The sequence below is a fragment of the Micropterus dolomieu genome, linkage group LG11 (assembly GCF_021292245.1).
Source record: "Micropterus dolomieu isolate WLL.071019.BEF.003 ecotype Adirondacks linkage group LG11, ASM2129224v1, whole genome shotgun sequence".
NCBI lineage: Eukaryota > Metazoa > Chordata > Actinopteri > Centrarchiformes > Centrarchidae > Micropterus > Micropterus dolomieu.
Window position 1 is genome coordinate 10,041,888 of NC_060160.1, and position 13,920 is coordinate 10,055,807.

Consider the following 13,920-nt stretch of genomic DNA (forward strand, 5'->3'; position numbering starts at 1 on the left):
TTGACATGACATCAGTGTTTGCATATTTATTTCCACGTCTTCACATGAATCATGTGAAAACGCCCGACATCAGCTCAATGTTCAACATCTGACTGAATTATGACTGCACATACACGCAGTTTAAAACTGGCAGCAACTACAATTGTGAAAACTGTAGCTATCCATACACACACATCTTTACGTATTGGGACACAAGCGTAGAGCAGAGATGGTGGGTGATTACATCAGTAGGGCCATTGCTATAAATGTGTGTGTTTCCATCCAGGGTCCCCAGATTGGACCCACACCACAGTAGAGTAGTAGTAGTAGTAGTATCTGGACATGGAAACTTCTACCCATTTCACCTAGTGGGGGCTTTAAGGAGGTAAATGTGAATGTGATTTGACTGTGTGTAGGGGAAAACGCCCACAGTATGTATGAGGAAACGTATTTTGCACAACGCTACAGCATAAAGGTCCTATTCAGCTTGGTGTTTTGTCACCTCTCTGGACTTCCCAACACACTTAAGTAACATGTTTCATATGGAAAATGACCTCAACTTGTGATAACATGAGTCATGAGGCGGCAGAGTCACATACATGTGAACACACCCCACTTTTAATATGTCACAAGATGGGGGGAAACTAAACATAAGTGGACATGGGTCACTAACAGATATGGACACTCACACCTGAATTGATGTTTTCAACAAACACATGTACACACATACAATTGGCACAAATCTGAAAAGAACTTTTCACAATCGCACGCAACAAATATACACTGACAGTCAGTCAGAACTCATCTCCCAGTCAGAGACTAGGGAATATTACAGAGTAGACATTAATTACATCCATTGCCACAAGAGAAGACTGACAGTCAACAGACATTGGTTTCATACAACATGAATAATATCTGAATATGGCTAAGGGATAAAATTGTTGTGGCACTATATCACATTTAGAAAAAGAAGCACTTTTGCAGCCACTTCACATTATCTTACCTATGGGATTAATTAATGGTTTTTTAAAACATATTACATGTTAAAATGATTTTGTATCTGTTCCTTTCTAATAGCCTGTATATTCTCGGGTCAACAATGCCAATTACCACTGGTCTAAATCAGCTGCCAGAAATTAGTTGTCTATGACTACTGGACATCTTCTCTATTATTGGCGGGCAGCTCGCTTGCAGTTTCATTGGTTGTTTGGGGCTCAGGAGCCATGCCATTGGTTATTTGGGGCTCAGGAGCCATGCCATTGGTGGTCACAGTCTCAGTAGCCATGTTATCAGTTGTTATGGTCTCACTAGCGACTAAATTTGCTGTCTGAGACTGGTTTGAGGTTCCACTGAGTTCAGAAGGCAGGGAAGCTGCTGCTGCTGTTGTTGTTGTTGTCAGACTATGTGCATCATTGGTTAATGCAGCTGTTGCTCTGTTGGTTAGTGTGCTGGCTGTTCTGCTGAGTGCTGAGATCTGATCTGTTAGGTGACTGTCTGAATTTAATGCTTGATTGACCGCTGAACGGTGGTTGGTTGCCTGAACATCAGTAAAGAAGGTGTTATTGTTGTTATTTGTCTGATTATGTGGTGCCGTGGATAAAGAGGAATCTGTTGTTTTCTCAGTTCTGGGAGGTGGATTTGCAGTCCATAAGTCCTGGTCGAATTCTGGAAGTTGGTGGACAAATATGGGAATTGGAGAGACTCGATTTGAGCCAATGGGCTCATTGCCTATAAGGTTGCTTGTCGATGGCTGATGAACTGCATTATTAATTGCTGACTGCCAGTTATTGGAGCAGAGGACTGTTGGAATGCTGCAAGGAGAAACAAAATCATAATGACGTTGATGTGAAAAAATTTATTTGCTTTAAAAATGATTCTCAATAGCCAGATGTCCTGGCTCCTACAAATACATCTTTGTGGTAAAGAACAGATCTTTCGCCAACTGGGTTTTTAGCTTGGAATTTTACTACATGCATTTTAGAGAGGTATTCAGCATCTGAATTTACAGTTTCTAAAAAAAAAATTAAAGTTTTAAACCATTTTACTTTTTTCCTGAGCTAACAAATAAAAAAAAGCCTGTAATGAAAACTTACTGAAGCTTTTCTGATAATTCTTCGGCCCTGGAGGTTGCCGCTTGGAGAAAACCCAATTCAAATAGCATACAGAAGCAATCCCTTCCATAAATTATTTTAATTCTATTAAGACGTTTTCATTAGGTGTCCAGACATACAGACCTGGCCAGCTGTTTCTGAAGCTCCTGAGCATGTTGGTTGCACTGGTCGAAGTAACAGGCCTGAGTCTCAACAAAGTCAGTCAGGCTCCGCATGTGGTTGGTCTGGAAAAACAAACACAAAAACAAAACAAAAAACAACACAAGACACATAAAACAATATGAAGTTAGCACAAAAAAAAAACCCTCTGGATTATTTTTAGTTCAGAAGATATTTAATAACAAACTACAGAATGTATCTATATCTTCTAAAACAGACAAGGGTGATGTGTGTATGTGTATATTGTTTATGTTACAAATGTTGCAACAACCTAGCAGTAAAAGGATCCACACAATTACCAAGGTTGAGACACATAACAGAATATTATATTCTATCTTTCTATGTGTGCACATACGTGAGTGTTGCTGATTCCTTCTGCAACTCGTCTTGTAATTTCTGACTGTCGGTCAAACAGACTCTGACAAATCCTCAGCTCCATCTCCGCCTACACACACACACACACACACACACACACACACTTCATTATCTCTTTTAATTATGTCCAGCTTTTGTTTTCTCAAAATGTCCTATTAGCAAAATCCAAATTCCTAAAGTCTAAATGAACTAAACAATAGAATATATTAAATAACAGGACAATACTAAATTCCATAACTGCTGGCAGTGTCAAAATAGTCTCCCTCTATTACAGTATGAAGATCATGTGTGCATGCAAAGATAAACATTAACTCACCTGAGAGATTTCCTGAGCCCACATCTGATTGGATGAGAAAGACAGAGGAGGGCAAATGACTTACTCAATGACCAAGCAGCAAGTTCAGATGTGCCTATCAGTGTCCTTTAGCAACACTGACCTTTAGCCATTTAACACGCAGGAAGCTGAACATGTAGGAAACATGAGACAAGTAGTCGACGTCCAGCGGGTTTGCATTCAGGTTCTGACAAAGAGACAGGAGAAAGCATGAGGGTAGAATTAGGAAGATAATTAAATCGACTGTATGATAGAAATAAAGATTTTGGATTGATCCAGGTATGATAAATGTATTGAAGGTGATGTTTTCTAAGTGACAACTCACTCTGGCCTCTTGGTCAGCCTCGTGGGCTCTCCTCAGTCTGGTATTAGCTATGTCCAAGTCCAAACGCTTATTCACCAACATCTTGCGCTCATCCTATGAACACACACACACACACACACGAAAACCATGTTATATATACAAACAATACATAAACAATACGCTGAGCATTAACAAAAGAACAAAGAAAGAGATCAATTATGTAGAACGTGACATCCAAAACGTACAATTAAGTGCCACAAACATAATGGTGATGGGTGTGTGTATGTGTTCATGAGTGTGTTACCTGTATGGCTCTGTATTCCCCCTCAGTGAAACTCCTCAGAGGGGTGAGAAAGTGGATGTTGGTGCTTTGGACAAACTTCCTCTCTGTTTCGCCAAACTGCTTCTGAGCCTCTCCACACCTGAGCAGTGCCGTTCCTGAACACAAAACATACTGCTGTCTAGAAAGTATCTGCATTGACAACATTTCAAGACGTCCATGTTAAAGAAACAAAAATGCTAACGAGATCTGAGAATGCATATATTTTCCCCTTCTTTTAAATTGCAGTTGTTACCCAACATTGCTAAGTATTTTCTGATATGATTTAAACCATATTATTGAGATAAACATTATCCATATTAATATGTACTCACCATAGGGTGTGTTGCACCCCATCTCCAGCCCTGCCTGGATCATTTGGTCTCCCAGTACCTCATGTGCTCGAAGTCGAGGTGGGGCGCTCCAATCCAGATGCTCATACAGCCGGTCCTCTAACCGTGCTCCTGTTCATCATAGATCAGAGAGTTCAATTCAGTTTAAAGTGTTTCTTTTAATAAAAAGCCATTGAAGTCATTGTGATATTTTTTATTCAGGAGATACCATTGGGCTAATACAAGTAACCTCTTACTGTGTGACCTGAGCGCACAAATAAATACGCCACAAAACACTGTTTAACCTTAGGATGGGTGTCAAAAACAGGTGTCAGTATACTACAGATTCAGAAGGACTGAAGAGTTAACACAAGCCATTAATATATCACTAAACTAGGCTATGATACCTCCTGCATATATTTAATAATGTGTTCTACTAGGACAAGCACTGAAAACAAGAGTTGGCAGCTTCTTGCTAACTGCTGGTTCTTGCCATAAGCCCATGAAGCATACCTAAGGTAAACAAAACTGATTCTCCAAAAGCTACTAAAAGCCCTCTGTTAATAGAGAAAACATGATCTGCAAATATATCATTGAGGAATAAACGTATGAGACCATTTCTGGTAGCTGAACGATCACTTTACTTTATATATTACAGACCACATCAACTCATAATTCCATTAGCTGAGGTTTCAAACAGGGAAAAAAAACAAAACAAAACATCCCTATTCATCTGAACAGGTCATTACAGTCAAAGCAAACAGAAGAGCACACAGGAGACGTATTTATTGCACGAGGGCAAACAAAGCTGAAATACTGGATCCCAGAGGTAAAGTATTCATTATTCAGTGGTTTTATATTGACCATAAAAGCATGTACCCCCTTGATGGTGACAGTGCAGCTGGTTGTGGTTTGGTGCAAACATAAAGATGGTGTGTTTATCAGGACAAAATGTTTGGCTAGTTAATCATTTATATGTACAGTGCAACATACTAAATGTGCAATTATAAATATTTTGTTTGTAAAAAGTTGATATGCATTCTTATTGAAATCACAACCCCACCATTGCCTTTATTTACTTAGATACATAAATACTGGTAAAGTTAGATTGTTTCTCCCCACAGACAGGGACTTTGGTAAAACAGGATTTTTGCCTATACCCTACATCAGGGATGTACTGTATATTAGCTAGAGCTCAGTGCAATGACTTGCAATGACATCAACTAATTCTGAGAAAAACACATTTTATAAAGTAGCTATGAAATCAAGGCTTCATAAATAAAGGTCTTGTGTGTTCAGCTGAATTCAAGACATAAGACTTTCAGGACCTGCATACAACTTACACAAACAAACAATTTACGGTCTCTCACCGGGGTTGGGCTGCAATAAAACCTCAGTCTGAGAGATTATCCTGTCTGTCCAGGTTTTGGTGGCGTCTGCCTGGGCCAGGAGGTCCTCCAGCCCAGGGTCCAACTCTGTCTTGTCTGCCTGGCCAAGACTCTCCCCCGTGTACTGGAGCGGAATTACAGAACATAAGCCAATTTACACCCCTTAAAAACAAAGATTTGATGAACTAACCACGACGCATTTTTATGTTATCATTGTATTAACGTACTAAGGTTTTACACGGTGTCATAACACTGTCATTTACCTGAACGTCTCCGGACCACAAGCAGTTTATTTACAAACGAATACTGTGAGCAAATTCTAAAGGTTAAAAATTTTGAGTAAAAGTCTTTGTTTTTCTGGTGTCTGTTTTTTTTCCCTTTTACCTGAACAGCCCGGTTGATGAACTGACCAGCATCCACAGCCAATCGCGTCAAATCCATGACAACGTCCCCAAGGTCGCGCGCAGTCCTCGGTGGTCCAACCGAACGCGAAGGTCCAGCCAGTGCCGCCGTTAACGGCAGGACTGAGCTAGCGCCAGCTATAAAAACACAGTGGCCAAAAACAGACAACTGACTTCGCCATGGCCTCAAACGCTGACGTTAACAACTCTCCGTTAGCCAGATTACTGTTCGTTAACACCGACCAGCCGAACACATGAAGACGACGCCAGTGGAAGCACCTGCTTGTGTTGTTGACCGTTTAACCTCCAGCCATGCTGCCTGCTCCTGACAAATTGACTGCGCTTACAGCTGGTTTACAACCTCGATTTGGCCGTAACGTTAACGGCTGGCTGTCTTTCAGTACCCTAACATTGTGTAAGAGTTACGTTACCGTTTTCTCCGCTTTCTTATAGGACTTTTAATTTGCTGCTTCACGCTAGCTTCACCGCGGTGTGTAACGATCATAATAATTTCAAATACCAGCACATTTAAGTTAACTAACGTATCTGTGTCAAAGCTGAACGTATAAGCATTGTTAAGCTGTCTGGACTCTTAACGATATAGAAATAAGAATACCCTACACTTCCGGCTGCAATCTTCAGAATAAAAGCATAATCTCTACGTGCCTACGCCACTCAGGGACACAGTAAAGGGAGCGTCGATAGCCCACAGGTTGATTATCGCACATTCGCATGTTGTTTTCCCAGATAGAAACTCCAGCACACTCGTGCAAAGATAATCTTGCTATGCTGCATAATGTAATTCACTCAATGATTTCTTCAAAATAGGCGTCTGTCCAGTGCTGGATTGGAAAGCACCTCTTCGAATTGAAGCACGCATTAGTTTTAGTCTTCTAGCCTAGAGCAAGCTGAAACAGCAGCCATGCATTGAAAAAAACGAGAAAAGTAATGATAAAAAATACAGTGACCTTTTGAGAGTCTGAACTCATGACTTGACAACAAAGCTCTAGCTTGCTTAAATAAAATTCCACATCACTTACTTCACACACGACCTCACCCCAGCCTCTTAAAAGTTTTATGACCAAACACTTTGCTCTCATTGGTGCTCCTGTGAAAAAGGTGAGCTTATTGGACCATTATATGTGCAAGAGGACAGACACGCGCTGCACGCACACACACAGGGGATTAAAACAATCTGATTGCTAAAGAGAATCTAAAGAGGGTTAAGAGATCAGAAGAGTCACTACTTACAGATGTAATTACCTACAAAATCAAATATGCAAAACATACTTTATTACAAGAGAATGTACAGGAATGCAACCAATATCATTTGTTTTTAGAAAACTGTAAACAATGATGGAATTACTAGAACAAAAAAATGGCATTAGAAAGAGATTTTCAACAAACAGTCATGAGTGTAGGAAAAGTTTTTGTGTTGTTATTACTACTTTATGTGCATATATTTCTTTGAACCTGTTAGCAGTTTGACTTGGAGCCACATCAGGACACTTAAGGTTGTTTGTGTAAGTATTTTATCACGGCAAAGTATCTTATATTCTCCAGAATAGACTTCAAAATGCGTTCCTCTCATTTAAAAAAAACAACTTAAGTGCATGTTTCACAGGTATGGCCCCCAGCCCAGATACATCTGACAAAGCAGTTTGTCGTCTGTGGCTTCCTGTATGAGGTAATGGACGTGTCCCTCTATAGACAGAGGCAGACCCAACACTTTATTTCTGCTCTTTATTACACCCTGCAGACGCTGATCGATGTCACACACGTGAGTTTTAGCCTGGCAGAAAAGGAGGGGGAAAGATTAGACAATACAGTAATAGCTATACAAAAAATGTGACATTTATAGTTTATATTACAAATACACACTGCTCTAAATGCGTGTAAGCATAATCCAGAAGCAAGGCCAAGAAATACACACCTTTTCATTAACTATCTCTCCTGTCTCGTTGGCCTGAGCTTTACAAAGTCCTTTGGCTTGCTTGCTCCACTCCACCAGTGGGTCATGAAGGAAGGTCTTAAGCACACTTGGAGGGAAAATTAGAAACAGAAATTGGAACTTGGAAACCCTTTAAAAGATAATTACTATGTAAATTTGTGACAGAGAAAAAACACATAATGAATTTACCAGTGAGCATCGTCATCAAATTTATAATCACGTTTCAGTAAGTGTCAAGAATATTACAAATCCATTCATTTCAATATGGACCTGTACTTAAACTGAGCTAGTTAATTTATGCTTCTTGCCTTACTCCCAGTGTTTTTTAAGCATTGTTTTATTTATGTACCCCACTGTAGGTGTATGCTCAGATTATGTATATATTAAAGTTTTACAAGATCATTCGATAATCATAAAGTATTTATGTGTGTGTACCTCATGAGTGGTTCTCTCTGGTCTCTCATGAGTCTCAGGGTGACCTCACAGGCCTGTCTGAAGAGACCCTCGGTGCCCATCGGACCCATGGCGTGGACCATATTCTGGGTCAGACGGAAGGGAACCACCTCAGGCACATCAAATGTCTCCCCCTAGTGAATAGGGAAAGAAGGAGAACAAGAGAAATCCGGCGAAAAGGGAGACGTGAAACGTAGTCAATAAAAAAACATATATAAAAACTATTTCATAATTTCTATTGGAGGATTTATAATATAAAATGACTCCTAATTCATTTATATTTTAAGACAATTTGAGACAAACACAAACCTTGTTGAAGAGGCAGTTGAAGTCGACATGAACACATTCCCCAGTGAAAGAGTCAAAGAGGATGTTTTCTCCGTGACGATCTCCCAGACCCAGGATGTAGCCCACCATGGACATCACAGCAGTGGAGCGGCAGTACGCAGAGCGACTGCTGTACCTGTAAACATAAACAATACTTGGTATTCCTTGTGAAAATGTTTCCCTGATTTTAATCTGATCCTTGATGGAACTCTAGACCTGAACTGTGCCCTTTTCAAATTTATAACCATCCAAAAACTCCTGACTTTCCTCTCATCTGTAGTAACATACACGGACACACAACAAAACGGTGGTCCTCTTAAATGTAATTACAGGAGTGGTGTTGGGCGGGGTCATACCATGATGTGGGGTCAGGGAAGGTCTGAAGGAACCACTCGTGGAAGACAGGGACGTGTCGAGCACAAAGCACCTCCTTGTGGATTCGTAGCTTCTCCTCAAAGGGAGCTGTCTTTGGTAGAATAAGTTTCCTGAGCTCTTTACCTGATAGGTAGATACCTAGAACACACACAAATATAACCAAATGAAATTTTTTCATCACATTGCTTAAGCTTAAAGTTTGTTTATCCCCACCTCTATTTATAGGCTTTATGTGGGAAGATACCTCTCTCCTTGTAAAGCTTGGTTAGAATGTGTCGAAGTCCGGCAGTGTTGTTGACCCATTCAATGATGCCGCACTCCTCGTTGAGGGGAATCACGGCGTAAGTTCGGATATGTAGCTCCCTCCGTCTTGACTCAGCATCTTTACGTAGGCACTACACACACACACACACACACACACACACACACACACACACACACACACACACACACACACACACACACACACACACACACACACACACACACACACACACACACACACACACACACACACACACACACACACACACACACACTACTGCTTGTTCCATACCTTCTTTAGAGTGCAGTACCACATTTTGCACAAGTACAGTACACAGATATACCAATTTATAAGGTACAATTGTACAATCTAATGTGATCCACACAACAGTCCTATAATAAATTTTATCTCTGTGGATTTCACATCTATATGATAATCTTTAATGGTGCAATAAAGCAAAAAATACGACCACACTCCCAAATTTAATAAGCTGGTAGTAAGTACAATTCGAGGGAGAAATTAACTCACAAAATATAAAACCTCTGAGGAGTTGGACAATATCACACACCTTGTTGATGAGGCAGTTGAACTCCATGAGTCTGCAGTCCTTCCTCAGGTCATCTTTAGGTTTACACATCATGGTGTAGCTCCGCCCATCTGAACCCTTCAGACTTATCTTTTTTGGCTTCTGTAAGGAGGCCAAGATCTCCACCTACATACACGCACATGTTAAGTTTATGACGCATATGCCATTTCAAGGTGATTTTTATGATCATCACAGATTTTCTATCATGTTGCCGTATGACTGCTCTTTGCCTGAAAAATGTCTTTGTAGACAAAACAATAATGTAATCTTAGGCACCTTCCTATGAAAAAGGCTGACAACAAGAATCAGCGCACTCATTCCTTTCCCTTACATTGTCTTCAAAGCAATCCAGGTATGCCCAGTGTCCAGGGAAGGCGTCATGCTGTGTGTTTGCCCCGCCAGTAGAGGGCAGCGTAGGGATGAGGACCGACTGCAGTGGGATCAGGATCTGGCTGAAGGTCGGCTCTTCCACCAGGCGTTTTAGCTGCTTGAAATGAACGCTCATACTGAGCGTGGTGCTGTTACCATCCACCTGAAAGACACATTCAATCAAACATGTATCTGATGCTGCCTTTATTTATTTTCTTTTTATGTGTCCCTCTTTTACTGGCTACTGCAAGCACCTGAAGGGGATCAATAAATGTTTTGATCTGATCTAATCATGCCTACCAATAAAATGTGGTGGTCCAGATTCACTATTAAAGGGTTTCAAGATTTTATAGGGAGCTTTTGAATTACGTGGACAACTATATTTTATGTTGTGGCTCCACACTTCATTGAAACTAATTATCAAACAACATGCTTTTATCAAGGGAATAGTACCTTAAAACGTATTGCTATGCAATACAAATGTGTACATAATATGTACATGTGCTCTCCTACTTTTAGAATGAACGTACACTAACATATAGTAATCCATATTGACAATAATCTTTAGTTTAAAAAAATGTGTATTTTTAAGATTAAGAATTCACATACTATTGTGTACATAACATTTATAAGGCTTCAATAACCAAAGTTTGGATGTGTACATTCCATTTTAATTTCATGTAAAATATAATACTTGTGTATGTGTGTCTGTGTACCGGTTTGTTGCAGAGCTCCAGCAGCTTGTCAGTCAGTCTGTTGGCATCTCCAATGAATTTCTCCAGAGACTGTTTAAGACTGATGGCTTTCTTAAGGATCTGATTACAGCGATTCATACGCATTGGGTAGGATGACTGAAAAAAAACAAAAACAAACGCCAAACAACACTTTTTATAAAAGCAATATAACAGTCTTCTGAGTTTGTGCTAAAAAATCTGGTCATTCAACCAGAAAAAATATTGTATAAGGGACTGTAATGTTTGTAAAGGGAACTGATCCATTAAATTACAAAAATTATAGTTAAGGAAATGTGTGGAAATATGCACTCGTTCAAACAAACAAGCTTTAGGGGTTTCTCGACCATGCCTTTAATCTGCAACGATGCAGTACATAAGGCCCTGATAATTATCAAGGTGACAACCATACATACACACCTACCTTAGAGACAGCAGTCATTAGCCACATGGCCTGTTGGGGGTAAGCCAGGAACACTTTGGCTACGATGGTCATGAGGACGGTGAAGACCTCGTCACTGGAGTGACACACCCTGGAGATGAGCTGGGAGAAGGCAGTCAGGAACTGGTACGGTGCCAAGTTTTCACAGTGCTCGCTCACCGCCGTATTGATTTTCCCCAGCTCCAGTCGCATCTGTCTGTCTGCTCGCCCAGCTGTAGTGGAGGGATTTGTAGATAGTATTTAAATGTGTTTACATGTTTTTTCTGTCACCACTGTCAACAGCTTATAAAAAGCTAAAAGTAAATAGGCATAAAGTGGTGGAACTGCTAGTGAGTTAGCCAGACACTGGAAGTATTTTCTTGCGCTGTATGTTTATTTATTTTACACTTCCAGTCACTTCTAGGCACCCACCTTTCTCACACTCGCATACTTTGGCTCCAAAATCCAGCCAGAGAGACAACATGCGAGGCATGGCCTGATAGATGTACTGGTTTCCAAACTGCAAGGCTCTGAGAGGAAAACAACCACAATGATATGGTTGATGACAAAACTAATGAGTCTACGGTGGACTAAAGTTTGTTATAACAGTCTTTTTGAATCTTTGTCATAGAGTGAAAGGCAGGCAATCAGCAGTAATAACAATAACTTACTTTCCGAAGTATGTGACAATGTATCGGATGAGGTTCCCCTGTTTCTCCAGCTTGTTATCAGTCACCATTGGCATCACTTTGTCATAGTACTTGGCCAGGTAGAAGTTTCCATCTTCCCACTCAGGCAGAAGGTTGGTGACATCCTAAAAAAATCAAATTAATTAAAATTATTTCCTTCACTTAATTGGTCTATAAAATGTCTTTAGAAAAGTGTGAAATATGCCCATTGTCGGGGCTTAATTCGTGTAACAGGCGAGGATATAAGGAGACACTGTTGTTCAGGCTCAAGCCTAGCAGATAACAGGGTTTTCTTGAGTCTTGTATGTGTACAGACTGACTTTCATTTAGAATGTCATGCATGTATCCTCCAGCCTTCTTAGATAAGACATCAGCGTCTAAACATCCAGCAGATTGGCTGCTCAGATTTAGGCCACTTAAAGATGACCATGTAGGGAAAGACCATAGACACAATGGGATAGCTTAGAGAAAAACATTGTGGACCAAGAGGGATTCTGCAGATTTTGGTGTTCGTTATGCATTGTGTTCTCACTCTGTATGCTGATGCTATGATCTACTCGGCCGGTAGCGTCATTAAACAATGCTATGTAAGACATAACAAAAAAACTTTACAAACAAAAGTTTTGTAAAGATAGCCAAAACAATGTTGTTTACTTATCAAGTAAGACAAAGAAGCAACATATCCTCACAATTTCAAAGCTGGAATAGGAAATGTCTGCTATGAACCCAATCAAAATATTTGACGAATATAAAAGGTACATGTGTGGTGGCTTGCAATATTTGCATTATTGCCCATACAGTGTCCAAAAAATTGTCAAGTGCATCTCGAAAGCTCTACGTGAAGCATTCATATTAATGATGTCCAGTTTGTTAATGAGTTAATATAATTTGCAAACTCATTGATAGTGTTTAATCAAAGCCATTAACTTCCTGCATAGCAGTTCAGTCCTTCTACAAATACCATGGCTGTTACCTTGTATGCCTTCATGATGGCATTTGACTCGAAGTTGGCCGTCTCCTCCATGAAGCGTCCCACCAGCAGCATGGCCTTCCCTTTGGTCTGCAGGATGCGAGGGTCTGTCAGCAGCTGATCATCAGGGAAACACTGGGCCACGCCCTTCTGCAGGACGATCAGGGCCTGGTGTACATCGCCCTGATGACAGACCAACACAGAAGCTTTTATTGGTGTTGTTTTGTGTGTTTGTGTGCACACTGTGTATGAAAATCTGATTTTGTAATCTGGGCCCGTATTTATCAAGCTTCTCAGATTTACTCATAAGAACAATGCTAAGAACTGACTTAAGAGTAAAATAATTCTTGGCTCAAAGCTGTGCTTAAAAGTTAGTTATCAAGCATCATAGTCCTAATTTGAGTGAAGTGTAGGACTAAATCTTAAGTGTCAGTCTTAGTGCTGATTTACGACACTTTGCTGTACCGCAAACAGGATTTTGGATGACGATGTCGCCAAGGACCAATCATTAAATAGATTTCCTTCTTTAAGAATATTCTCAGATAAATTCACATTGAATGGTGAAATTCCTAAGAGGAGTTTATATTCAACACACATTTAACAAAAAACAATTTTCAAGATAATAAATTTTGATATAGGCCTATATCACATAAATAACACATTAATAAATGAAAGATAAAAAAAGTCTATCTTTATATGAGCGCCATTAAATGTAAATGTTCCGTACTTGTATAGCGCCTTTCCAGTCTTTTCGAACACTCAAAGCGCTTTTACACTACATCTGCATTCACCATTCACACACATTCATTCACTGAGCCTAAGTGCTCAAACAGAAACTAACATTCACACACATTCATACCCTGGTAGAACAGCCAGCAGAGGCAATTTGGGGTTCAGTATCTTGCCCAAGGATACTTCGACATGCAGCCTGGAGGAGTCGGTGATTGAACCGATTAACAGCCAACCCGCTCTACCTCCTGAGCCACAGCCGCCTAGTGCTCCTGTATTGCCAGCTATTGGCATTGGTTTGCTTCTGTCGGATTATGGGGGGTGTTGTTGAGAAGTCGATGAAACGTGTGAC

General features: G+C 40.3%; 2 protein-coding genes and 1 long non-coding RNA gene across 6 annotated transcripts in view; 1 reads left to right on the forward strand and 2 right to left on the reverse strand.

Moving 5' to 3' along the window:
* On the reverse strand, nt 1–6,289 carry LOC123978640 (endophilin-B1-like). 3 transcript variants are annotated; one of them, XM_046061993.1, is made up of 10 exons: nt 5,686–6,289; nt 5,284–5,425; nt 3,917–4,045; nt 3,567–3,700; nt 3,284–3,376; nt 3,062–3,145; nt 2,941–2,964; nt 2,605–2,694; nt 2,214–2,314; nt 1–1,790 (listed from the first exon to the last, which is right to left on the reverse strand). In XM_046061993.1, exons 1-10 carry the CDS (start codon nt 5,740–5,742, stop codon nt 1,130–1,132), a joined length of 1,515 nt encoding a protein of 504 aa, XP_045917949.1. In that variant the 5' UTR covers nt 5,743–6,289; the 3' UTR covers nt 1–1,129. The 3 variants fall into 3 exon arrangements, with proteins under 3 accessions (XP_045917949.1, XP_045917950.1, XP_045917951.1); XM_046061994.1 differs by lacking the exon at nt 5,686–6,289 and adding an exon at nt 5,565–5,668; XM_046061995.1 differs by lacking the exon at nt 5,686–6,289 and adding an exon at nt 5,565–5,668 and having other exon boundaries at nt 5,257–5,425.
* Nucleotides 5,784–10,447, forward strand: LOC123978641. The gene is made up of 6 exons (XR_006827023.1): nt 5,784–6,821; nt 7,183–7,225; nt 7,327–7,389; nt 8,127–8,299; nt 8,394–8,571; nt 10,004–10,447. It is a non-coding gene; the product is annotated as an uncharacterized LOC123978641 (long non-coding RNA).
* The window catches only part of atr (ATR serine/threonine kinase), a 25,104-nt gene continuing 18,162 nt past the window's right edge, over nt 6,979–13,920 (reverse strand). For both annotated transcript variants that reach the window (XM_046061990.1, XM_046061991.1), the window contains exons 36-48: nt 12,843–13,022; nt 11,852–11,994; nt 11,613–11,710; nt 11,184–11,413; nt 10,745–10,879; nt 9,991–10,191; nt 9,642–9,785; nt 9,053–9,203; nt 8,790–8,946; nt 8,416–8,569; nt 8,089–8,240; nt 7,636–7,741; nt 6,979–7,494 (exon numbers count right to left, since the gene is read on the reverse strand). In XM_046061990.1, coding sequence (XP_045917946.1) covers nt 7,321–7,494; nt 7,636–7,741; nt 8,089–8,240; nt 8,416–8,569; nt 8,790–8,946; nt 9,053–9,203; nt 9,642–9,785; nt 9,991–10,191; nt 10,745–10,879; nt 11,184–11,413; nt 11,613–11,710; nt 11,852–11,994; nt 12,843–13,022 — 2,025 coding nt within the window. In that variant the 3' untranslated portion in view covers nt 6,979–7,320. The remainder of the gene's footprint in view (nt 7,495–7,635; nt 7,742–8,088; nt 8,241–8,415; nt 8,570–8,789; nt 8,947–9,052; nt 9,204–9,641; nt 9,786–9,990; nt 10,192–10,744; nt 10,880–11,183; nt 11,414–11,612; nt 11,711–11,851; nt 11,995–12,842; nt 13,023–13,920) is intronic.